Source organism: Hakea prostrata, chromosome 11 (assembly GCF_041222555.1).
Source record: "Hakea prostrata isolate BN-2017 chromosome 11, UWA_Hpros_2, whole genome shotgun sequence".
NCBI classification, from domain to species: domain Eukaryota; kingdom Viridiplantae; phylum Streptophyta; class Magnoliopsida; order Proteales; family Proteaceae; genus Hakea; species Hakea prostrata.
In genome coordinates, this window is record NC_142610.1 from 1,295,493 (window position 1) to 1,322,831 (window position 27,339).

Genomic DNA, 27,339 nt, shown 5'->3' on the forward strand with positions numbered 1-27,339 from the left:
CGTCCAAATCCATTGGAACCTTGGGGTGATTATCCTACGCAGTAAGCACTAGACTGAATCCAAGTTTCACCTTCCCATAACTTTTATCCCATATCTCAAGAAACAGTCCCATCTCACCAGACATCCCATCACCCTAAATCACTCCAAAACTAACATGTCATCATCATCCTTAAAACCATTTCATCCCAATTACCCCAACCAGAGAATTCAAAGTCCACCAGTCCAAATCCAATCGAGAATTGGGCCTGGAAACTAGTCTAGCCTTAGAGATCTTGAGAGACTAAACCTTATTCAATTAAGGCTGCATCACTACCATATCTGAAATACATTTTCTATGCTTATCTGTGGTCATATATTTTAAAAAAGTTTAATAACAATGGCAACATATCTAGCTCCCAACTCGAAGCACCATGAATGAGAATCAGATGCCTTCCATTTTCCTCTTCTAGAACAAGTCACTCTGTGACTAGCCACTAATGAAATGTCGTAATCAGTGTTTGTAATAATACTGCAGTCGATAAGTAATGGTCTTCCTATCAAAATCACTGAAGTCCTCTTGAAAACAATGCTATTGAGGGGAACCACAAAATAGAAGCAATTCTTTTTTAAAGAGAGATAAGCACTTTAAAATAATAAAAACTGCACTCAGTTGAAACCGTATATTGAGACTAATGACAATAGGAAATGCGCTTACTAGCGGCTCATTTCAGGAAAGAGGGAGAAACATCGACACAAAAGCGAGACTGAACAATTCAGAACAGAGGCCAAGATCATTACTAGCATTACAAATAACAGACATTTCAGATTTTCATCCAGCGACAGACTGAGACGCATGATCGATGATAAGTCAGCAAACTCAAAGAAGAAACCCTCGCTGAATCAAGAAACTAGTAAAGGGAACAAAAATACGAATCCTCGCAATGAATCGCAACAACAACATTGTAGAACTATGAAGGTTTCGAATTATTTACCATTCTGCAATCCAATTGTGGATTCTTTAGTGTCGATGTTGTAAAGAATGCCCTCGTACCGAATCTCGTACTTAGACGTCAAACTGATGAGACTACCGATATAAGAATCGGCAGCACTAGCAGATTCCATTGACATAATCCGATTTCCTCTTCAAGTCCAAGGTTTTCTCGACCACTTCAGTTTCGGTTGCAGAAACTCTCCTTCGTTCTCTAGTGTCAAGTGCTAACCTTACAGTGAAGCTCCGGTGAGACTGCAGGGTTGAAAATGACGTACTTAGTTTAATAAATTGTATAATGGCAGATCCTTTTTGGGGGAAAAGGCCATAATGGTCTTTTTCTTCCTTTTCTTTCCTTCAATCCTTGTTTTCTTTGATGATCTTTGTTTTCTTCTTTTTCTTACTTTTTGGAGGCTTTAGTTTTCACAAAAGACCCTACTAGAAGGATAGGTAATGATCTAGATGCTTTTTCTTCTTGTGGAATACTGATTTTCTTCCATCTAATGTGGACTCCATAATTTCTCTCAATATACCTTTCTAGGAAGATCACTATGTATCGGACTTCCTAGCTCGGAAGGCCCACTCACTTTACGTGCATGACTGTTTGGCCCACTTCCACTCCCTAGTTAATTGAAACTATATTTTTCAACCTCGACTTCTTGTGTTCTTTAATAAAAAATACTCTTTTACAATATTGATTTTCTTTGCCATGCTCCACTAGACCAATCCACCTCACCCCATCACTCAAGTATTAATTTCCTATCTGTCACAATTGGCATTGGATGGAAAAAAGTCAGGATCCAAATCCTCTCCACCTAACATGTTTCGGCCCTCATTTATCTACACTCACACCTAATGCAATCATAGTTGTCAAAGTGGTAAGGCAACCAAAGCGATTGGGGTTCAACGCCTGGGGCAATAAGGTGACCAAAGCGGTTGGGTCAATTTTTGTTCAATATAATTACTTTCCAATACAACTACTTTTTATAATAAGCTAAACAAATACTCAATAGTCACATTCATTCAAGAAAAACAAGCATTCAAAAATCATAATTATGAAAAATTATTCAAAAAAAAATAACACAAACATAAGTTCATCTCATCAAACAATGATTATCAAAGTGTTTACTTAGGCATTTACTGATTCATTGATTATTGATGTTGAGTATGATTTATGTTTCACATTCTATTGCCAATGGGCACGAGGTACGGCTCACGAAGCAAAAAATAGGTTCTATGTCACTTTGGGCCTTGGAGTTCCTTTGTAGATTGGACGTCAATTAAGCGGTTCAAAACAAAATGGTTGAAATACCGCTTTGCCGCTTCGGCATGCACCTAGGCGGACGCTTTGACAACTATGAATGCAATAGAATGAAGATTCAAATCCTCTCTACCCAACCAACCCGTGCTCCCATCCCTGTACACTCACACCTAGCAAGTTAAATGGAGAAGATCCCCACGCTAGAGTTAGAGGGGACACGGAGAATAAAAAGGAAAGCAGACAAAAGAGAAAGAGGAAGAAGTTAGGAATGATCTTTCTTCATTTCTTGATGCGTTTCTATTACTCATATCATGACTTTATGCTAAATAGGTACCATTACTACGTTTTTAGATAATTATCTTTAAGCAACGTAATCTTTATGGAATGCAAAATGCATTATGTTTCTTGTTGGCATAGTAATTGCCACATCAATAGTTGAGTCCACCTCATTGCCAATTAGATGAGTGACAATGACATTCTCATCTAGATTCGTAGGTGTTTTTATTTTCTCATGAAACCCCCCCCCCCCAATTTGATACCTAGTGACCTACACCTATAGGAGGTGGTCATTGCTTTTCTCAAAGCTTAATCTGTCGGCAAATTTTTAATGTAACATAAAGAGAATTGAATCCTAACCTCTTTACTAAGAGGAATTGGTTTACAAGAGGCTAACTCTCTTGTGTTTTTGTAGCAACTTCTTTGTGGTGGCTTAGAGCTTTTGATGAATCTCACAAAGTAAAGTCCTAACAGCCCTACTTACAATTTGAGACTTTCTTACTATTCTACTAAGCATGTTTGGCACTTGTTTTCATCTTACCTTGGTCCAAAGAATTAGGGTTGGAGGCCAATTAGGAGAATTTGTTCGGCTAGGACAAGGTCCAAGGCCTCATCATTGGGCTGGCAAACCTCGGTTAAGTGCAAAAAATTGTTGCATTGACCCACCTCCTAAGGTCAAGTACCTGACCCCAAACCCTTTGGGCTCATGGTGTTTTCGTTTTTTTTATTTTTTGTTTTTCTTTTTAATGATCAATGGCCCATGGTGGGTTTGACAAGGAAAAACTAAGTCCTAGGACTGATATCTAGTCCATTTATAATAATGAAAGCATAACAGAAGGTTGAGGTCCACTTACAAGTCACATCAATTTTTATTTTTTTAAAAATTTAATCACAACTAGTTGATGTGACTTACAAATGAACTTCAACCCTTTAATGTAATGTTATGACACATGTCACACAAACAAATGTTTATTTTTTAGATAAAATTCCGCCCTAGCGATGCCTCTTAGTGTGTTGGTGATGTTAGTATCTTGTAACACTAGCTCAAGTTCAAGGAGAGATCACTTGTTTGACAAAAAAATTAGGGCCTATTTGGTTATTTGAATTCAGAGATTTTAAATCTCTAGATTTATGAATCAAAGATTTGTATTTGTTTGATTGTAAGATATTATTGGATTCATGAAATTTAGGAATTTCACTTTTTTGCCTAAAAACGTAAATCAAGCCATTATTGGTTGGGTGAAATATGTAGATTCCACTATAAATATAAAATTGATGAAACTTGCAGATTCATGCAAAGTAATCCAATGGAACTCTATGAACTTCGATAGATTTGAGGCCTAACCAAACAGATAATTTTTCGAACCATGAATCCATAGATTTGAAACTCATTTCATTTAAAATCCCTAGATTCATGTAACCAAACAGACCTTAAGCATTGGAAAAAGGCTTTTCCTTGGTCGTGCACCTTGAGTTGGGATTTGGACATCCGTGGCCAACCCTAGACGCTTATGAATATTCATAGGATCCATATAAAAAATTTAGAGCAAATTGCACCGGCACCTCAAAATGGAGGCCTTAAAGTACCGACGCCCTACTTTACGTTTAAAAAACACAAGGACCCTAAAATTGGATTTTCATTAGATGTATTTGTCAATTTATCATTGAAAACAATTAAATTACTATTTATATTATTTCAATTTCCTATAATAAACCGTGTATGAACAATTTTTAGTGAAAAATTAGACAAATATACCCAAAAAAAAATAAAAAAATTTGAGGTCTTTAATTTTTTTTAAATATAAAATGGGGGTATCACTGTCACTGTTTTAAGGCCTCTATTTTAGGGTGCCAATGCAATTTACACAAAAATATAAGGGCCTGTTTGAATTAAAAGATTTGAAATATCTGGATTCACAAATGGGAGATTTTTATCCGTTTGATTGTGTGAATCTTTGGATTCATGAAATCTAAAGATTCACTTTTTTACACTAAAAATGTGAATTTGAATATGTAGATTAATGGGTATGTGGTGAAATCTAGATTTCACCCCTATTATAAAAGTGTTAAACATTTGAACCATAACTCAATAAATATTTTTTCACGATAAATCTACAAATTTTATTCCATAGACAAGCTAACCAAATAGTTAATTTTATAACCATGACTCCAGCGATTTGAAGTGATTTCACAATCTACAGATCAAGTAACCAAACAAGCCCTAACACAAGCCAAATGCATTTAGAAATGGATCTCGTGGCACAAGGTAATGTCACAGCAGCTGGTGATGTGTAAAACGAATACCTCGTAAGCGAAGATGAGCAACAGGTAAGTGGCTCTGCAACTTACGATAGCTGCAATCGTATTGCGTCGTCAAAGCCGAAAGAGAAACTGGCAGCAGGGAATTTAGAACTCCAAAACATGGCTAAAACTCTGCTTCTGCCTTACGTAGTATCTACCTTCCGTGCCCCGCTGCTCTCTCGGGCTCGCCCATGTTTTCAAGTCAGACACTTTGTTTATTCAAATGCGTTCCGATGTCTTCAAGGCGTATCCTGTAAGAAACTCGAAAGTCGTGGTGTGTCCATGGATGGGAGCAGATTTCCAGCAATCAAGAGACGTAACTTTTGCGTTCGAGGTACACAGGTTAATGATTCTGGCTCAATCGACTCCCCCATGATGCAGTCCATGGAGAAGAAGGTTTGTCTCCGAACTTAAAACCTTACTGTATTACGTCAATTGAATTGCTTGCCCACTTGAATCTATCGTGGATCATATGAATTTGCACTTGAATCGGTTTCAGAAATTGTCTGCCTTTCAGATTTTCCTCGGAACATGGATATGATTGTTAGATTTGGTTTCCTAACCCAAGGAACTACTGTATGTGATAGAGTAAAGGAATCTATTTGTTTTTCTCATTACCATGTATTGTGAGAGTGAAGGCATTTATTTGGTTTATCTAGTTACCGTATTTTGTAACATTTCTCTGAAGTCTGAAGAATAACTGACGTGTTACACTATGACCTGGGTGTTGTGAAAAATAGTTTAGGGTTACCTAGGGTGCCTCCTCTGATTGATGTGCCACTGCAGCAGTGTAGAGGCAACGAATAGGCAAGGGTTCTCTCACTGTGATTCATGCGGGTAAAGGAGCTAGTCCAAAAGCATAGGATTAGATCAGCTTATTGGAACCTTGGATCTTTAAAACAGGAAGCCTAGCATTGATAGTTGTTATGAGGAGAAGAAGGATTAATATAGCCTGTAGTTGAGATTCTAGATGGTAGTGTAAAAAACTGAGGAGTTGGATGACTTTAAACTAGTTAGATTCTTTTACCTCCTTTCTCAGGAAGGATCTTCCCCTGCATATGGAAACATGAGATCAACATATGATACTTCAATATAGAAGCATGCTAGAGCAATGTTTTCTTGCCACTTTGGTTCATGGGAAAAAATATTAGAAGTGGGGTGGGCATAATAAAGGATAACGATTTAAAGAATGAAGTGATAAATGTTGAAAGATTCATGTATCGAGTTTTACCCACCAAGAATGTGATGGAGGAGGAGTTTGTCAATATAAATATTGTGTAAAGAACCTCAGGTACGATTGTTTGAAAGTCATAAGAATTTGACATCATCTAAAATAAAAATGCAACAAATAAATCAAACCATACATAAATAGGCATACGCACCCCACGGGTTAACTAGGGACGTTCAGCCACAATGAAATGCGTGGCTGTGTATGTCTGCATCTCCACTATGTTCTAACTCCCGCAGTGACATCCTCTTTAATAATATTTTCTGTTTTCTTTTCAAAATTGATTTCAGTTCCTTTAATTTCCCTTCAGTTGTAAGCAGATGGAGCCTCCATAATCCAATTCATTTGATATCTGTGCAAGCATATTTAATTGAAAACTGTGCCAAACTTAGAAGTTATGCAAGTCCGCTTTTGATTGTGTGATCTTAGGATGATATTATTATGGTGCTGTCGTGCAGCGTATGTATACACTTTTGGAGGATTGCAGGTGTGTATTTATCCCATGGATCTTGTGGTTACAGACAAAGAAAAGAAACATCACAGGGTGCAACTTGCTATTGTAATTTGATGATTTTGGGTCTTTATGTTTAATCATCCAGAGGATGATCTGTTGCCTTCAGTTGCTAAAGCTGATTATCATATTTAAATTTCTTTGTAATGCTATGTTTTGAGGTGTAGCTTTATTGATTTGCTTTCGTTTGATCTACCCCTATGTGGTTGATAGAAACATTTAAATCATTACTAAACATGTCAACAGATCAAGGAGCAACTAAAAGCCGATGCAGTCACCGTCAAGGATGCTTATGGAGATGGTCGGCATGTTAGGTGCGCATATATATTATGGAGTTGTATATGGTTTAAGATTGGATGATAAAACTATACTACTTCATCTTCTTGTGGTTTCTTTCCTAGTTTCCAAAGGAAATTCCTTTTAATGGGACTGAATATGTATTCGCTTGATGCATATTCTACATTTTTCAGACCCAGATAACAAACTAACTTGCATGGCGGAGGTGACTTAGTTATACATAGAGTTAAGTAGAGATTTAAAAAAAAAATATGAAATTGATTTAAAATTTGATTTTATTATGGTAGCTTATATATGCTCGTAGAACTAGAGTTTGAATCAAGTTCCAGGTCTAATTTCAGTTTTAGTTCTAGAAAGCATCTAGGAGCTATTCTTTATTTTCTTTTAGTATGTAATCAGTAACTGAGACGTGGGATGAATGTAATTTGTGTGTGTGTGTGTTTCTTTTCGGATTGCTTTTGAGGAGATGTGATTGATGACTTCTGGCTTGGTTGATCATCTTCCTCTTTTGCTTCTCTTAATCCTCTGTTCTCTATATCAGGTGTGTCCTGTTGATATTCTTCTCTTGTATTCTCACCTTTTCTTTCCTTAGAATTGCAATACCATTTTCTTAACAATTTCACTTTTTTGGGGCTTTTTTTTTTTGGGGGGGGGGGGGGGGCAATTTTTCTTTGCAGTCTTACCCCCAGCAATTTTCGCTAAGAGGCTGTTTTGATGTCTTGACCTCGGGGCTACAACTATGGTCTACTGACCATCGTGCAAAGCTCCGCTACTTGTAGTTGGCCAACTAATTGGACCTAAACTATGGGTAATTAGGTTGAGTATGAAAACAGCTTATTTACTTTATTTTAAGTTGTTTTCGTATAGATCAATTGAACCATAAATAAGTCCTGATTGCATTCTACTAATAAGTATTGTGCTTTCACTTGCTAACTTAATATGTACCATATAGATCCTTATTACATTCTACTAATAGTCATGTGCTACTCACATGCTGACTTAAGTTGAACAACTTAAGCCTTAACTGCATTCTAGTAATTTGTCATGTTCTATGTGGGTCGATTTGTGTTGGCATCTGACTAGTAAATGACTAGTTAATAGAATGTAATTAGGACTTATTTTGAGTCTGTTATAGTTTGCTAGTTGGTTTGAATTGCCTAATAGGTTAAGGATAGGTTTGGCCTTTTTCTCTTTAGAGTTGGAGTCTATCTTTGAGTCTTGATGTAAAATTTAATAGGGCCTATTATTTGAACACGATTTTGAATATTGAAATTGCTGAATGCAAGCTTACCTGCTACTTTCCTTATCTATTAGAGAGTGTATTTTGGAGTTTTAAATCCAGACAACTGAGCTGTTGGTGTTGCACCCATGTATCATAACCTACTTTAATTCTCCTTGCTGCCCCATCTAATCTCCATAAACCCCAATTTTCATGTTAAAACAAGCTGCTTTTTAGAAAACCTGCAAGTATCTTCTAGAAGAACACATACAAGGTGTTTTTTTCCGCAGAGAACTTGCCCAGCCCATTCCAATCATCTGATCTTCATCCCTTTGGACCATGTCATACCCTTATCTTCCTAACAAAAACGTCCGAATCAGGTTGCAATATGCCCAGCTGATTTTATGAAATACCCTTTTATCCTTCAGTCCTATTCCTTTGGGGCGCTTCTAATTCCCAAATTCAACTTGGTTTTGGTTGAGATCTTGGAAGGATTGGCCCCTAGTTGATCCTATTCAATCTAGGCTACATTAATTTTAACCTCTCCCATCGTCTGCCTTAATAATGTGTTGCAGAGGGCGGACAAGAACCCAGAGATGCCAGGAGCGAAGAAGGATATGACAATGCCAAAGTCCGCTTGGTTCTTGGAAAGTTGTCTCTTCATTGAATCATGGTTTCAAGATCGAATTTCATTGAGTTGTGTGTGTTATTGAGGGATCAGAATGGGAAAAGCATGACAGAGGCCTTGAAGAACTACATGGCAGGTTGATTTCCCAGCTTTTCATCCAGTTCTAGTCTCTGTATCTCTTGCTTTCCATTTGGATTTTGGAGAAGCAATACAATATGCAATGAGGGTTGTGTAAGGCAGTTTTTGAAAAGGGGAAAGTATCTCTTTTGTTTTCCACCTTTCAAATAATTTTCAATCATGAACCAGATCTAGGTAGGACCGTAGGAGGTGTGGAGGCTGAATTAGCAACTAGTTAGTTTTCCCAGGAAAACATGGTTGGGTTTAGGGAGCAGGATGCGGGAGATGATGGGTTCAGAAGATGAAAATGTGCTAGGGTGGAATAGGCGAAGGAATTGAACTTGTGAATGAGTTAATTCCGATGAGTTTCTGGGTGGGTGACAAGAGATCAATGCCCATGAAATTGCAAAATTTGATGGAAGGAGTTGCACTTACAAATTGCTACTTTAGTTGAAGAAGGTTTTAAAATGAGGTTTTTTCAGGATTAGTGGATTAGGAAATATATTCGAAGAAGATGCCAAACATGATTCCGCTAATGAAGATGAGCGTAGTGACATGGCCCAATTTGTCATGAGCCCAATGGTGCTATACTAATGGGCCACACATGGCCTAACCCAACTTAGAAAGGATACTAATGGGTTACACTTAGCCCACATTCTAGAAAGGAGGGAGATTCTAGAGGAATCTACACCTAGAAAATATCTTGTCTCTAGAAATGTCCATAGAAATATCTAGATCCACTAGAATGTTCCTAATCGTTAGATTGTAGACACTTGTAGATAATCTAACCGTTCATTGTATCCTACCTCACCTATAAATAGGGGAGGGATTTGTACAAAGCATCAACCAAGTAAGCAATACAAATTCTCTCAAGGTTCTCTTTGAAGCTCCAAGCTTTCTTTTACTCTCTTTAGTTTGGTTTTAGGCTGACTTAGTGCAAGCAAGTGCTAAATGCTGGCGCGGTTGGCTTAGTCAAGAACTAAGGCCGTGACATTTGTGGTATTAGAGTTTCGGTTAATCGTGGCAAGCGTGTGAGAAGACAGGATGTCGAATGAGTCCGAGATGATCGATGGTGCACAAGGTGAGCTAATCAGTGGGAGGGAGACCCACACCACCAAGGATAGGCGCAAGGGCAAGGAGAAGTCCGTTGAAGTTGGTGCTACTATGGAGCCACGTCTAACACGAGTAGAGTTTGCGATGGCCGAGGCAAGGAAACGCCTCGACGTTGGGGAGCAAAGGACCGAGGAGCTCAATGGCCGAATGGACAAGCTTAAGGAGTTCCAATTGGGTGCTCTCAACACCATGGAGCACATACAACAAACAACAATTTGAGGCCCTTCAAACCCAAGTGGTGGAAAGGATCGCCGTGGTGGAAACTCGTGTGCACGAATTGAGTAGAGAGGTAGCAACGTGCAAGAGAACCATGACTGGTGGGAATGGGTGGCGTGAAGCACCAAGGGTGGAGGTGCCAAAGCCCAAAGCATTCAAGGGAACAAGAGATGCTCAGGAGGTTGACAACTTCCCATGGCACATGGAGCAGTATTTCGAGGCTACGTCGATGGAGGACGAATCTACCAAGATCAAGACCGTGCAACTCTACCTCACTAAGATCGTAGCTCTATGGTGGAGACGAAGGTACAACGACATGCAAAGAGGTACGTGCACCATAGACACATGGGAAGACTTCAAGAAGGAGCTTAAGAAGCAATTTTACCTGGAGAATGTTGCATTCTTGGCCCGAAAGAACGTCAAGAGGCTAAAGCACACGGGGTCGATTCGGGACTACGTGAAGGAGTTCTCGACACTCATGTTGGAGGTCCCGAGTATGACCGAAGAGGAACTTCTCTTTGACTTCATGGATGGGCTCCAAAATTGGGCCTCGTAAGAGCTACAACATCGAGGTGTGCAAGATCTTGCGATGGCTATAGCGGCAGCGGAGTCCTTGATAGAGTCCGAAGCAAGTTAGGTGGCAAGATTTCCTAGCAGAATTTGACTTCGCCTTCGAGTATAAACCCGGGAAATCAAACGAGGTGGCCAATGCGCTAAGTCGAAAAGCAGAGTTGGCATCTCTTAGCCAATCGGAAGGAGAATTGTTGAGCCTTATTAAGGATGGATACGAGCACGACCCAATGGCTAAGAACTTGCTCACCCTAGCCAAGGAAGGTAAGACAAGGCGGTTTTGGGAAGAGGATGGTGTCACGGCCTTAGTTCTTGATTAAGCTTACCGCGCCGGCACTTAACACTTGCTTGCACTAAGTCAGTCTAAAACCAAACTAGAGAGAGTAGAAGAAAGCTTGTAGCTTCAAAGAGAACCTTGAGAGAACTTGTATTGCTTACTTTGTTGATGCTTTGTACAAATGAATCCCTCCCCTATTTATAGGTGAGGTAGGATACAATGAACGGTTAGATTATCTACAAGTGTCTACAATCTAACGGTTAGGAACATTCTAGTGGATCTAAATATTTCTAGGGACATTTCTAGAGACAAGATATTTTCTAGGTGTAGATTCCTCTAGAATCTCCCTCCTTTCTAGAATGTGGGCTAAGTGTAGCCCATTAGTATCCTTTCTAAGTTGGGCTAGGTCATGTGTGGCCCATTAGTATAGCACCATTGGGCTCATGACAAGTTGGGCCGTGTCAGTAGGCTTGAAGCAAGGAGAAAACCAAGAAATAACATTACATGCAATCTGGAAAGTAATAAGAGTAACAGCAGGGAACAGGGTTGGGTTAAAATTATTTAGGGCTCCATATCCTTTGTCATATTCAGACTTAGTTGGAGTACAGGGTTGGGGTTCTGTAGTTCTCTGTTCTCATTCTCATCAAAGTGTGAGACTAGCATGGTTTCAATAATCAGTAATCTGACTAGTGAATAAGACTCGAATCAGCCATGCTGATTGATTCAACATGGCTGATTAGTTCCAACAACCCTCAAATCATTGAGTCAATAAGAAGGCTAATTCCAGTCAATTCCGATTAGATTCAGTTCGGAAATGGGAAGGATCAATTTGATCCTATTCCATGTTTGAACTACTGCATGAGAGCTTCCTGTCATGGCCTTGGTACTCGACTAAGATAACCGCCCCGGCGCTTAGCACCAAATTGTACCAAGTCAGCCTTTAACTCAACTAGAGAGTGAGTAGGAGAGAAATGGAAGAGAACTTGAGAGAAAGAGTGACTTGTATTGCTTGAGAACTCTTTTAAGCTTACAACCTAAATTGCTTGATGGTCTCTACACAATGAGACCTACTCCTATTAATAGTTACACTGGTGCACAATGATTAATGAATGGTTAGGATATTTAAATGTGTTCTCCATTCAACGGCGGAAAACCTTCTAGGTTCTGGATATTTTGCGGGAGAGTTCTAGAGACTAGATATTTACAACGACTTGAATTCTTGTAGACTTCTCTTCTTGTAGAATGTGGGCTAGGCTTGGCTCATTAGTAACCTCATTTGGACTAGGCCAATGTGTGGCCCTCCCAAACTAGACCCGTGGGTCTATGATGGAACGGGCTGTGACATTCCGATCTGTACCCCCCATGGTTAGAAGAAGCAGATACCAGCCTTTTTGTCGTTGTGCTAACTAGGAGAAGAAGACAGACCGAAAACGGAGAGACAATATAGCTTGTGCGATTTTTGGAGTTGCAACTTAACTCTAGATCTCCCACTGCATTCATATATATAACTAGTGGGTGAGTAATAGGAAAATAAGACACAGAGAAACTAAAAACAGAATACCAAAGCTACCCTAACTAAAGCATATCGGTATTACCATATTAGTGTCACTAATATTTGAGACCAATCTTGTCCTCCCAGGTTGGATCATAAATGTTAATGATGCCCAGCTTGGTTCAAATATTACCCACTCTTGCATGCCTGAAAGACACTATAAATACATATACAAGTTGCTCCCTTGTTTGAACATGTCAAGGAGAAAGCAGCCTTGTTGTAGCTTTTCTCGAACAAAATAATAGTCTATTCCGTTGTGTTTCATTCTCTTATGCACACATGATGCAAGCAATAAGGTCAGGATTGATTATCACATCACAATTGCATAAGAGAATCATCTGAAAAATCTAAGCTTAGCCAACTGTTTCACCTTCATTAGTTCACAAGTAACCTGTGCCATGACCCAGCACTCAAACTCTGCATTGGATCGAGTGACAACTATTTGTTTCTTGATCTTCTAGGACAACCTCCACATGTGCAATAACCTGTAGTTGATCTATTGTCAACTGGAGATCCAGTCCAATCATCATCTAAAACCCCTCGATTTCACCTATGGCCATTATCATCATGTAGGACATAGTTGTCATGAGTCATGACACTTAAGCAAACAAAGGCTCTGAGATTGTTTGAAACCAACACGGCACCAACAACCTGAACAAGGCACCCAAGTTGACTAGCTGCCTGAAGGCCTAGCGCCTTTGTGTCACCTAAAATACCACTTCTAGGAGCCTTCTTGAGGTAATGGAAGATCCACATTACGACCTCCTAGGGAGACATTCCAGTAGACAAAAGCTGTTGCACAACAATAACAGGACAGGCTGTGTCAAGCCTAGTCACAGTTACGTAATTCAAAATTTCAACTAGTCTCTGGTACTTCTTAGGATCATCTAAAACATTATCATCACCAGCTGTGAGGTTCAATTTGGGATTTGTGGGAGTATCTGGAGGTTAAGGGCCTAGCATTTCTATCCTTGAAAGAAGATTAATGACAATATTTTCCCTGTGAAAGCAAAATTTGATGTGAATCAAGTTCTAGGATTTTGGTGGTTGAAAATGTGCCCTATAATTGGGCTCACTCCAGGATCCTCTCTCAGGGAACTAGCAGTCTTCTAGGGCTGTAGGTGTCTTAATTTGAAGAATTCTTGAAGGAAATAGGGTTTGCAAAGGGTAACTATAGGCCTATAGGAGTTGGACCAGGCTTAGGGTTATAGGGCTTTAAATTTTTGACACTTCAACCTTGCTGTAACTTAGGTTTTAGATTGAGAATTAGGTCTGGGGTTGGTTTTAAGGGTTTTAGGGCTAAGTTTGAGGGTCAATAGGGTTCAGTTACTGCTGTCAGGTATTTTCAGGTTAGGATATTATTAGTTTTGGGCTTTGGGATAAGATAATAGGCTTTCGGTTGGGCTGGGATGGGTGCTGTTGTTTGAGGTTTTACAATTTCAGGTCAGTCCTAATTGGTTTGGGTTTGATTTGAAGTATCTTACTTGGGTTAGGACTCTTAGGAAAGTCAACTAGGGTTGGGGACAGGTAGAATAGGAGTGGGAGATGGCAGTCCTAAAAGGGTTTGAAGTTAGGTCGAGGAATTAGGGAGTTATAAGGTTTCTAGTAGGACTAGGGTTTAGGGTTTCCATAGTTGTCACGGCGATGCGAGGTGGTTTAGGCTAGTTGAGGTGATGAGTTGGCGAGGGGCCCTCCGAGGCGCTTTTGGGGTGGTCAAGGTGTTTCGATGCATTTTAAATGAAATTTTGGCTGTGATTGTAAATGAACATATATAAATATATTATGGAAAAGAAAAAGATCATATTCTAGTCATCCTATATGGCATGTATTGATGCATTCATCTGTCTTGATGATAATGAAGCTTCTATCATATTTTTTTTGGGGTAGCAAATGAACCTTCTATTCTGAAAAAGACGAAACAGTAGTGAAGAAAATTGGTTTTTCAACAAACAAGGTCCTAGGTAGAGATCATTAGGCTTCAACATGCTATTTTTTAAACTGGAATAGTTTACTAATTATGGATCATTAGGTTCTAATTGCCAAGTGATTCTCTGCCTTCAATTTGGCGTCATTGATTTGGTTTTAAAAAAATAATAAAAAAAATAAAAAAGCCGGTCGCCTTGAGGTCCGAGGCACCCTAGGCAACGCCTCAGTCATTGAGGCGACTGCCTTATGACCTAAAAATAAGGCAATGGTAGCCTTATGACCCCGGAGGGCACCCGTACATGACGCCTTAACAACTATGAGGGTTTCTAGAGGTTGAAGATGAATTGCAGATAATCTAACCCCTAATGGTGGAAGGTTTAATGGAGGATCTAAGGGTATGAGTAGGGTAAGGGGAGGGTGCGATCCAACTACTAGTGGAAGGCAGATAAGAGGGTTGGGGATCTAAGAGTTTTGATGGGGAGAGAGCTGCTGCTGCCGGAGGGTTTAGGAGGGGGTGCAGGAGCTTGCAGATGGGTTAGGAAAAGAGGGAGAGGGTCAGGAAGGGAATGGTGTTGCTGGTCACTTACTTGGAGATGGTTTGCTGCTGTTGGAATTGAAGAAACATTGCTGTACTTGAAGAAAACTTGCTGGAATCACTCTCAAATGGCAGCCGCAGGCCTCCCAAGGAAGCCCATGACTTCTATTACCTCCAACTCAATCTCGACATTTTTTTTTCTTTTCAAATTCAACTTGTCAATTACTACAGAGGTTGGAGGCTTTATTTATAGCCTCTAAAAGAAACAAAATAAGACTTAGTCTAGGAAACCCACTAGACTTCAAATTAACACTGTAATTCTAACTGTCAGACTGACTTAACTAATTACTCTCACATAAACAAGGACTCTATCGTATCTTACTCTGAACGGATCCAATTTGGGTTCTAAGAGTAGATATGGAGTTTTAACAAAAAGTAGAATGACTTACCACTAGAGGATTCCAACACAAACTAGGATTCACACCTAGGCAAGGACTCTTCAATAAATCAAAAAATAATGACAAAATAAAAATAGATCTACGGTCCTGACAATTAAATGGACCCACTGGACCCTAATCTAGGACCCCATGAAATTGCAAAAATGAGCAAAATGCTGCTGAACCAATTAGGGCTGTAGGGTTTGGGCAAGTAACCCTCGAACCCATGCAACTCCTGGAAACAGTTTACATCAAAATTCCTTTCCTTGATAAAGCCGACTAAGCCACTTCCACGCCAGAAAAATATTTAAACATTCCCCCAAATCTTGGTTTGAAATTTTTGCTGCAAATGCCTCTTCAATTCAATATCTGAAGCATCAACTCCTGAAATGATGACATCATCTACATAAACAATAAATATTCTCACTGTATTAGAATGTTGAAAAGATATGGAATGATTGTTTGTGACCACACCTTGTCAGCAACAAACTCTTATGTAACCCAAGTGAACTGGCAAAACTTACGTCCATGGGAACTATTTCAGCCCATACAAAGACTTCTTGAACTTACATGGCATGCTGGATTCCCAATGAGGAATAAACCTTTGAGTTGCTTCGTATAAACTTCCTCATTGAGATCCCTGTGCAGAATAACATTCTTAGGAACCTATTTGATATTCCTTTAAGTAGCGTTTACACCAAAATTCCTTTCCTTGATAAAGCCGACTAAGCCACTTCCACGCCAGAAAAATATTTAAACATTCCCCCAAATCTTGGTTTGAAAATTTTGCTGCAAATGCCTCTTCAACTCAATACCTGAAGCATCAACTCCTGAAATGATGACATCATCTACATAAACAATAAATATTCTCACTGTATTAGAATGTTGAAAAGATATGGAATGATTGTTTGTGACCACACCTTGTCAGCAACAAACTCTTATGTAACCCAAGTGAACCGGCAAAACTTACGTCCATAGGAACTATTTCAGCCCATACAAAGACTTCTTGAACTTACATGGCATGCTGGATTCCCAGTGAGGAATAAACCTTTGAGTTGCTTCATATAAACTTCCTCATTGAGATCCCTGTGCAGAATAACATTCTTAGGAACCTACTGATCTGAAGGTCAATGATGAGTAGCGACTAGTGAAACCAAAACATGAACAGAAGCATGCATAGCTAGAGGACAACAGTCTCTAAGTAGTCTATACATAAACTTGGGCATAACTCTTCACCTCAAGTTGAGCTTTTAATCATGCCAAGGAACCATCAGGTTAGCCTTTACCGCATAAACCAAATGACCACCAATCGCTTATAGGAAGTAGTGATTTTATAATAGGTGATGTAGTCCTGGATAGATGATCAACTAGGAGCCTGTTCTTCAAAGATCTTGAACAAAACCAACTCTACTGGTCAAAAGATAGACCCACTAGGAGTTAGGTTAGGGCATTGTGGTTGAAAGTGATGTTCTCTTAAATGGTGTTCTAGGTTATTTGTTTGACTTGAGATTTGCATGTTGTGGTATTGAAGGATTAAAGTGGTTGTGGGTCGAGTAAGTGACCAAATAGACCTCAATGAAAAAGTTGTCATAGAGGTGTAAGGTGGGCTACATCTAGAGATCCTATGGTTGGATGAGATGAATCTTTGGGTAAATGTTGGTGGATGATCCCTAAACATTGGTGATGTTTCAATGGGTGGGTTGAGGTAGTCCTAGGTTCTTTTTTTTTGAGGTTTTAGGGAATCTGAAAATTCAAGAACTTGCTGTTTTTTAGGTTAAGGTGATGCGGATCAATGTACTAATTTTTGCGAAATTTGGCAAAGTTTCATGAAATTTCAGTCGTCTCGAGCCTACCGAGACGAAACATGGTCTGAAACAAAATTGAGTTTGTTGACTGAATTTCAATTTTCAAGAATTTCAAGGGGTTGTAACTGTAAATTGTGATTGAAATTTGACCATTCAATATTTTTTCTTGCATTGTAATGAAAGTTTGAATGTTTTATTGTATATCCATGTTTAGATTTGTGAACACATGTGACCTATACAGCCAGGCGTTTGCAGATCAAGAAGACCGATTCATGTTACATTTTAGTCAAAAATAACATTGCCATGTTTAGTGGCCTCGTATTATGCTTTACGCAAAAAATTAGACCCAAAAACCACTTAAAACCCACCAAAGCATTCCGAAATATGGTACGATGGTGTACCATGTTTGGCCGAAATTTTGGTCGAGACATTGAGACTAGATGAAATTTTGAACTATGATCAGTAGCGATGGTAAGTTGGTTTGAAGGTGGGATGACGTATGGAGTTTGGGGGAAAATCTGATAATCAGGTTGGTGTGGGTCTGACTTTGAAATTTGGGTTTCTTGGGAAGCCTAAAAATTCAAGAAAATAATAAATAGGGCTGAGAAGGGTGCTTGGGTGTTAGGTGTTGAAGAGAAGTGATCAATCATGGCTGAACCTTCAACCATAACTGGATCTTGGATGTTACTTTCTAAGAACCTGATAGAAACCACCTTAGATGTTACTCGTGAAGGATCCCAGTAGATATTACTCACCAAAAAACCAATCTAGTACATACCTTGCTGTGGGGTATGTTTAGCTGAGTAAACAGCCTTACATTTAGATTCCTCATTAAAATGAATACTTAGACTAATGACTCCTATTAGAAATAGAACTTGGACATTTGAGAACACCTCTAAATTGTGGAGGCTTTAAAGCTAATAAGCGGACAAAATATTTAAGGAATTGATTATTCTGCCTATAACTGAGATTGGACCAACTTCTAACCTTAGTTAAACTAGAATTTAACCATGGTTTTAATTGACCTGACTAAAAGACATAAAAATGAGCCTACAATGGGAAATTTTGTGCTCAACTCATGTTCCCATGTTTTAGCTCTATTAAGTTAGCCAAGTGTGACGGGGGGGGGGGGGGGGTGTCCATTCATTGAAGGCCCAACCAAAACCCTAACAAAAGAAAGCATTTTCGGTGTTGGGTCTGCATCGATTCTCCCCATCTTGCAATAATTCATCCTCAAATTTGAGAGTAATGTCAGGGGACTAGGGGAGCACCATGTGTGTAGCAGCTGTGACCATTCCTAGGCAGAAATTTAATAGCATGGAAATACTAGGAATGAAGTCTTCAACCCTAGGAGCTCTCTCTTTAAAGAAGCATGGCAGCATGACAAATTCTAGATGCTTATGTCTAAAATAGCAGTCATGCTCTTTGGTTCTTCCTTTATTATAACTTTAGTTGGTACTATTGTTGTGGCCATGTCTTCGTTGAATGGTTGTTGTCCTGTTGATGTAATCCTAGATTGATAGATGATCAACTACAGGTCAGCCTTCTAGGATCTCAATTCAAAAAGTTAGGTTTTAGGGTTTTAGGATTTTAAGGTAGTTGATTGTGGTACACAAGAACATAGATAGGAGTGGTTGGATGGGTCTGTAAACTGTATCAAGTAAGGGGTGGTAGGTATAAGGTGTATATGGTTTGAATTTGTCAAGGTTCTAATGGTTAGATTGGATAGAATTTAGATAAATGTTTTTGATTTTTTGGGGAAAACAAAAATTCATAATAGAGGGAAATAGGGTTTGGGTGATTAGAAGAATAGAAAAAGGAAAATTGGGATTGGAGATAATTCAATTTACTGTTGTTGAAGAAGTTCTTGACCAGTAGATTGAACGATAGAAGAAGCTCTTGGGAAAGATGAGAAGAAATCGGAATTGGGCTAGCAATCCCATATGCACTGTTCAACAGCACCAAAACTCTCTATCAAAAACTCATATTAATTATTCAAATCATCTCTAATTGATAACCTGTGCATAACATATATGTGGACCTTCAAAATTTTCTAATTTGAGTTATAAGGGGACTCCTATACACTCTAAAAGACTCACCGAGAGTAAATAAAATCAAGACAGAAATCTATCTTGATATTGATTATCCTAGTCTAACTCAAACACTGATTCAAATACTGAATTTAACTACTATTGTTGCTAGCATTATCCCCAGTTATGGACTTACAAAATTAGGCCCATAACATCAATAAACCCTAATTAAGAAACCTAATGTCAGTAGGACCCACCCATTCACTAATATATTGTAAGGCCAAATTGACCCATTTGGACATTCTTAACTGCACTCCCCATCTTCAATCTTATTTGCTTTGATCCCTGCTTCTTGGACTTCTGTTGTAAACTCTTCCACCTGTAGATTTAGTGTTTTTGTGCTTCCAATTATTATGTCTTTCTCTTCATGTAGAATAGGGCCAGGAACTAGATCAGTGGTATGCTGGATATCACATGGATGACGTATTTCATTGGGTAAATTTTCTGGAATTTTTGGAATTGATTTTTTGGAAAATGCTGAAGAGATCAAATTTTTGTTTGATTGAGGTTGTGGAATCAATTTCTCTCTTGCCTTTATAGAAAAATAGATATATGTCAGGATTTTTGGGAATGTAAAAGTTGATTGTCCAGTTTTATGTTACAACTCCACTTTGTTTCTTGGCATGTGTATAATGCCTGATCAGTTTTGAAGATGTGGTTACTGAGGTTCTCTCCTCGTCAACATATTGTATTTACAGAAAAAAAGAAAAAAGAAAAAAGGGTAGGCTAGAGGAGATTCCAACTTTAACAATGGAAGAAAATTGCTAAGTTCGTTTTGACTGGACGTGATCAACAGGATCACTTGTTGAAGCCTAAGGCCCTAAACCTGATGATGATTCACGTTGCATACTGTTGATGCAAGAATCTAGGGACTGATGCTGACTTCCATGGAAAACTAGATTGTTGACTTGGTGACTCGCATTGAAACTCTCAAGGAGCTATTGGAATATCTCGATGTTCTGAATTCAGGAGAGAACAACCTTTCTCTCACTTATAGGTATGATATTGGTTACTTCAAATTGATGTACAAGGAGCTAAGTTCCCTACTACCTGTCACTTCTGATGTGGAATTAATGAAAACTCAGCGAGAACAGCTTGCTGTCATGAGATTTTTGGGACTACTCAAGAAAGAGTTCAATTCAGTTCGTCCTCAGGTTCTTAGTGGTGATAAGGTAGCCAGGCTCTCAGGTTCATTTTTCCTAGTTCTATGAATCTCTCATTAGCATCCCTGTGAATCTGTGATTCCGCCCTAGTTGATGCTTCAGCCTTGGCTTCTTTTACATGTAACTGTGGCCCCAGTGGTGCTAGTGGAGCTGGTTCTGGTAAAGCTTCTATTTTAAGTACTCAGGTTGCTTCAGATAATTCAATGATAAAGACTCGTCACCACTTTGGTCGCCCAAGACTTGCATGTCTTTTGCCTAACTTTCACCTGATTATTGATTCCGGAGATGCAGATCATATGACTGGTGTCTTAGGTATATTTTCCTCCTTTGTCATATTGTTGCCTTCTCTTTTTTTCCCCTTCCTCCGTGTTGCGCTTGGCTTTCAGAAACTCTGTGTTAGTTTCTCCAGTCAAACTGGAAGCAAATACACAACTTCTGAGACATCCCAACAGAATTCGGAATTGTAGCGATTGCTTTTCAATATCCTTGTCAAACTGGTCAGGATATCTCTAGAAACTAATTTTCAACCAGGCTAGATTCTCTGGGGTTCCAAAAGCTTTTGACTGGTCAGTGGTCACACTGTGTGATTCATCAGAACTCCCAGTTTTGGTTATTTATACCAAACTAGCTGCTGATTGGGTTTTGAGATAGATGAGAGGAGACACCGGAAGACATCGGAAAGATAATATAAGAAAATGTGCGGTGACTTAGGATTGGGTTCACCAAGAGATAAGTTGAAAAACTTTGTTTGATGTTGCTTGGGCATTTTGAGGTTAATGAGTGCAATGGTAAGAAGTGATACTGATGTAGGACAACCAGCATGGAACCAAGACCAAGTAATCCACCAATGGACCAGGCCAACCCATTCAGTTCAGATGGCCAAAAAGGAGGCCAAAACACTGTTCACGTGAACAGTGTCACAGCCCATTATTTAGCCTATCAGGAATGTTCCATAGAGGATTTGTGGGCCGAAGATTAGATTACATGAAGATTTTGTTCTTGGGAGATTTAGGATCTTAATTTAGTTTCGATTTTGATAGTTTCTATTTTAGTTATTTATGTGGCTGAAATGTAAAGCCTAGTAGTTTTTAATTTTAATTAGTTTCCATTTCCATAAGATTCTTTTGTCACTAGTTACTAGGGTATCAATTATTATTTTCAGTCTACTAAGTTTCTTTTTCTTGTAAAACTTTAGCCAAGCTATAAATAGGCCCTTAAAGAAGAACACTTTTTTTTTTGGGGGGGGGAATGAAGGGAAGCTTTAGCATTGGATGTTTGCAGCTCCCCCCCCCTTCTCCTTTTTTTCTTTTTCTTAAGGCTGCGTTTGTTTGCAAAGGTGGGGTGGAAAAAAAAAAAAACATGTGGGCCCCATGTTGTGTGGGTGAGGGAGAAGGAAAGGAAGGGATTTTGTAGAAAAGTATTAATTGTGGGTCCCACTTTTTGCTTTTCCACAAAGTTCCACACATTTTGTGGGGTTTGAAAAGACTTGGGGTGGGAAAGTTGGCTTGCCACCTCACCAAACTAGTTTCCTTAAATTAAGGAAACTTGTTTCTAACTTTCCCACCCCAAGCAACCAAACAAACTACATTTTTAGGATTTAAAGGAAAAATTTTCTTTTTCGAGAATTTTCCTACCCCACCTTTATTCCAGCAAACAAACATAGCCTTAGAGTGTTCTTCTCCTTCCCCTTCAAATTTAAATCTTCTCAAATTTCCTCTTCTTCCCCCATCTTCTTTATTCCTTTTTTCTTCTCTATCCTGTCCCCCATTAGATACGATCCTGATTAGAGGAGTTAAAAAATTGGGGTTATTGATAGAAGTGGTGGGATACATACGAATCTTGTGTGAAAACAAACATGACTTATATACTGAGCTGAACGAGAAACAGGACCTGCGTAGCCAATGGCACTTGGTTGAATTGAGTTCAGCAAAATATTGTATGAATTGGATGGTGATTGACCCATCAAATTCTGATTTGTTTGTAATGTATTTCTTTCTGCCCCCTTCAAGTTATAAAGATTGGCTTCTTTTTAGGTTTTTCATCGTCACTGTGTCTGCCATGCTAAAATTTTCTCACTTCCTTTGATACACTTAGCCAAGTAAACTATTTTTGAAACTAGTTTATCTATTCATGCATCTTAAAAATAATCAAATGGGAGATAAAACCAGCAAAAAGCTTTATCAGTGATAGGTTAATATAGTAATAATTAATTTTAAAGATGCTGGCCTTTAAAGGATTTAGCTTTTCTATGGTAAGAATGCTCGACTCCCTGATGTAGGTAGACTTGCAAAACCTAGGGGCAAGGGGTCCTAATTAAACTATAGACGGGATAAAAGGAGTGAGAGACATTGACAGGCTACCTCTTACCTGTTTTAAATCTTATTGGAACCCTTGATTTGTTCTCATGTCTTTTATTTGTGAAGAAAATGCCATTTGAAGTCTGGAGAGATTCTTCAATTCAAACAAAGCTCAAAATAGCTCCACCACATATGATCATTTATCCAGTGACAGATCTCGTGCTACGGAATGGATAGAGGAGCTAAAAATGTTTCCAAGCAGAATCTAACAGCTTTCTGGAGGGGTTCATTCTGAAACACGCTTTCACTAAGTCACCTTCAGCTCAAAACGTATAGTGGGGGTGTTCACATCATTAAATGAGGATACTTGAGAGAAACTGTGAGGAGGAGTTAAATTGTGGTTGCGGCCCCTTTTGCCTAAAAATAGAAAGAGAAATATAGGATGCTCACCATGGCCAAGGCCAGGGTTTTGACTTTTGACCAGCAAACCACTTAATAGAGAATCATTCTGTTAACCTAGAAACCATACTCTTCAATGCAGAATGTGATCATTACGAGCCAATTTATAGATAACCAGACGGCATATGTCCCACAATAGTTTGACCTCGTTTGACTTTTATTAACTTCCTATTATGACACTAATTAAAATTGTAGAACTGCAGCGAGGCTAATTGCCTTTCCTTAACAAGCATATTACCATTTTAAGAAGTATACCCAAAATAAGACTCCTGTTCTAATAATAAGATCCAATTCTAATTAGCCTTCCTAAAGTAGTAATCCTGTCATAAAAAAATTTACAATATTAGAAAGTTGGTGGTGACCTACCTTCCAAGCGTTGCTTGGAAGGGCAAGGTCTTGGTCTTTGGATGGTTAATAAGTACTTCATCCTTGAAGAGTATTTTCTAGGTGAAAGGAGGGGTTAAACACCTGAGGTAAAAAAAAAAACGCTTAGAAGGCTTTCCCCAGCAGCATCTGAACAAATAAGATGTGAAATGCTTTTCATTCCAGTAAAGTGGGATATGCTCTGGCCTGATTATCAAAGGTTTTGTTTCCTTTCTCCTCAACAAGGATCCTCTAGACCCAACATGCTGCTGGCTGGAGCTGGCGCTCAAGGCTGGATTGCGGAGGCTCTGGACCTGTCAAGTGCAACAAGTTCACACAAAATAAGGAAGTTTTGGTCATCCAGGATTTATCCCTTGTGACAGAAAAAACCTATTTCTTGTAATATAATGCTCCTAGAGCACATAATAATAATCCTCCTCTAGACACCATAGCCACGGTAAAACAATTCACCGATATTTGCCTGAAATTTGGTGAATTTTGGCTGTTTCGCTATGGGGTGATTTTTTTATACTTCCAAAAACAATATATGCTATATGTCGCTGGATAATCGCGGATTTTTCAGTGAACTGGCGAAATACACACAAAACTTCACCGAACTGACGAAATACAGGCGAAACTTCTCCTTTGCCTCTACTCAATCCTCTGTGATGGCTCCATCTTTGCATTTTGCTCAAGTGGAGATGTGAACACAACAGCTGCTAGCGATCGTAGGAATTTGGAAACCACTGGAGACAGAAAAGAAGGTGTAGAAATCCCTCTCCCGAGTCTTTAACAACCTCCAACAAACTCAAAAATCCACCCATTGTATTTCTACATGAAAAATCAAAATCTCCTGAGTTTTTTGGCGAAATCTAACCGAAACCTTTGCAAACTGTTAGCAAACTCCCCCTTGACCCCCCTTGGTTTGGTTCAAAGGTCACATCCCCCGTCACTCTCTTACACTCTGGAGAGCCCTAAACATAGCCCTTCCCACCCAATCATTTCTCATCTTCCGCCATATCCCTGGGAACCCCAATTGCATCCTTTGCTGGAATGGTACTGAGGACATTGAGCATTTGTTCTTTTCTTGCCCTTTCTTTAGTTCTCTTTGGAGAAAAGCCCTTAACTGCATTTGACCCCGCTCTCGTCGCTCATTTGGGTTTGTCCGTGACTGGTCTTGGATATTGAGTAACTTATCAGGTACCTCTATTTGTGACCGGATTTGTAGGCTTGTTTTTGGTGCCACTGTCCACCATCTTTAGTGGGAGCGTAATCCGCTCTATTGCTTCCATTTGGAATGCTATTTCTTTGATGTATCCTCTAGGATTTCTGTTATACCCCATCCCCCGGTTGTTGATTCCCCCAAGGAACAGGTTCATTGTTGTTTCCTGGGGACTCAACTCCCAATTCCATCTTCCTCTTTGATCTTCTCTTGTTGGATCTTTCTTGTTGTTTGGTTTTGTCTGTTTATTTAATTATTTATTCATAAAAAAAAACTGTTGGTGAACTTTTGCTGGATTTCAGGGGTTTCACTGGTTTCGCCAGCCAGCAAACCCCCAAATTTCTTCGAAATGTCACACACTGACCATAAGCAGGGGGCCATAAAAGCCTTGTGCTTGGTTCGGTGTCAATAATGTTGTAAAGTTCCTCTTTCTCACCGAGTGTTTGCTCAAGTCACTCATATAAACTTCCTTTCCCATGCATGTCGCTAATGTTATATTAATCATTAGTCTGTGTGACATGCTTCATGCACGATTATTGATACATAATTTCATGATTAGTGGTTAAGGAAAATTCTTGTTGCTATTCTAGATTTATTAATTTTATAGTCATCAATTGCATGCATTCATGTTAAGAAGCTTATTGGCTTTTGTTGTTTTGGGGCTATCTTCCCTGCTTATGAGTTCCTCTGTTTTTGTTGCAGCATTGACGTTATATCATCAGCCTTTGAGGGAGAATCTGCTGTGAGCAGGCAGAGGATGGTCTATAAAGCAATATGGGAGGAGCTGCAGACAACCGTGCATGCTGTTGATCTAATGACTACCAGAACCCCAAGTGAAGCCAGAGAGAGCAGTTAAACACATCCAAGTAGATTGCCATATGAGGTCTTATTCCTGCTTATGGTTTGAGAAGCTCTAATCTTGATTGTCATTGCCATAATTTATATATTGTTTTGCCTGAATGGTTTCATATTGTCAGACCTATAAAGTTAGACACAGTTTGCAATTCACCATTCAATTGTGTTGCCTTCTGGTGATAGAATGTTTTGACCAACATTTCTTGAGAATTCACTCTAATTTATGCCCTAGCTGTTTGGTTTTTTAGTGAACTCATATTCATTCTACATCAGAAAGAAACAACAGGTTGCTTCCAACTTGACCCATTGAGGCAACTAAGAGTAGGGAATTATGAATCATACTAACAAAGAGGTGCCATTACAGAAATCTCTAGCAATACTTTTGCACCTGATCAGACAACAAAATATGAAAAATGCTGCAAGATCCAACTACCAGATCTGACTGGAACCTGTTTAACTGCAAACCTATCCAGGCCACACATCTTTTGGATTAAATTACTCTTATGTGATTAAATCTATAATTCATTGAGCACTCACTGGAACCATTTGGCGAAGATTGCAATGCGTAAATGTTCAATTTGTTAATTTTTTGGGGAAATGAAAAAGAAATCTGAACTAGTTGCAGCGTACTCGTATATATCAGTTGATTAATAAAAACAAATTGTTAAAAAAAGAAGAAAAAAAGAAACACTACTTTGGATGGTATAAATCGGAGCTACTACTTGGTGGTGTGGGTTAAAACCACTTTGATCAATTGAAAGATAATGGGTTTATTTTTTATAATTGAAAAATGATTGATTAGTTTACTGGTTTGTGATTTTTATTTATTTTTTTTTATTTTTTTGCCCCAAAAGATTTGTGGTTTAAATAGAATAGTTTAATGTTTATGAATAAACAATAAATTTTTTGACAATGTTATTTTTTTAAGAGTAATTTTATTCTTCTATTAGTATGTATTTTTAGATGAAATTAAAAAAAGGTAAAGACAAGGGTATACTTATGTATGTATTATTTTTTTTGGGTACCGATGCTTTTTTTAATACTGGAAATGAAACGTCGCCGGATTGATGCAAACCCAAGACCTCCTCATGGGAGTCTGGGCTTTTAACCGCTCTAATAACCCACCACTGACATTATGTATGTATTATTGAGAGCAGGATTTTATGGTTTTCTTAATCATGCCTTTAGTTATTTACTTTTAGTTTGGATTCGCCATTCTTTAGTATGTTGTTATAAAAAAATTACCATTGTTTAATTAGTATGCTTTGCTATATAGTATTGTTACTTTTTTTGGTAATCAGGAGTTTTTTTTTTATGCATACACTAGTAAAAGTGCCATGTGCAAATGCACGAGGTATTTATCAATCACCATGTATTGGCCTTGAAAATTGAATGGCCTATGCATAAGTGAATCTATTAACAACACCTAAGGCACGCTTTTAATGCAGTTTCTTTTTCCTTGATTAACATTTATTGATTTTCGAGAGAAACTTTTCATATTCCTTTGGTTGTTAATGAATTCTTTGACAAATGAGATGGGAGAAATTGAGAATTAAATTAATTTAAATAATTTCAAGAATTTTAATTGATTAATATAGACATCATTTATTACTAATACAAAAGTCCAATCGATTGAATATAGAAGGCTATTGGA

General features: G+C 38.6%; 2 protein-coding genes across 4 annotated transcripts in view; one reads left to right on the forward strand and one right to left on the reverse strand.

Annotated features, from left to right (window-relative positions):
• The window catches only part of LOC148999516 (protein decapping 5-like), a 30,105-nt gene extending 28,770 nt beyond the window's left edge, over positions 1-1,335 (reverse strand). For all 3 annotated transcript variants that reach the window (XM_089139316.1, XM_089139315.1, XM_089139314.1), the window contains exon 1: positions 972-1,335. In XM_089139316.1, the coding sequence (XP_088995442.1) occupies positions 972-1,107 (136 nt within the window). In that variant the 5' untranslated portion in view covers positions 1,108-1,335. The remainder of the gene's footprint in view (positions 1-971) is intronic.
• Positions 1,336-4,776: 3,441 nt separating this feature from the next.
• Positions 4,777-26,829, forward strand: LOC148999517 (BolA-like family protein). The gene is made up of 3 exons (XM_089140699.1): positions 4,777-5,201; positions 6,791-6,858; positions 25,533-26,829. Exons 1-3 carry the CDS (start codon positions 4,926-4,928, stop codon positions 25,684-25,686), a joined length of 498 nt encoding a protein of 165 aa, XP_088996825.1. The 5' UTR covers positions 4,777-4,925; the 3' UTR covers positions 25,687-26,829.
• The last annotated feature ends 510 nt before the right edge of the window (positions 26,830-27,339 follow it).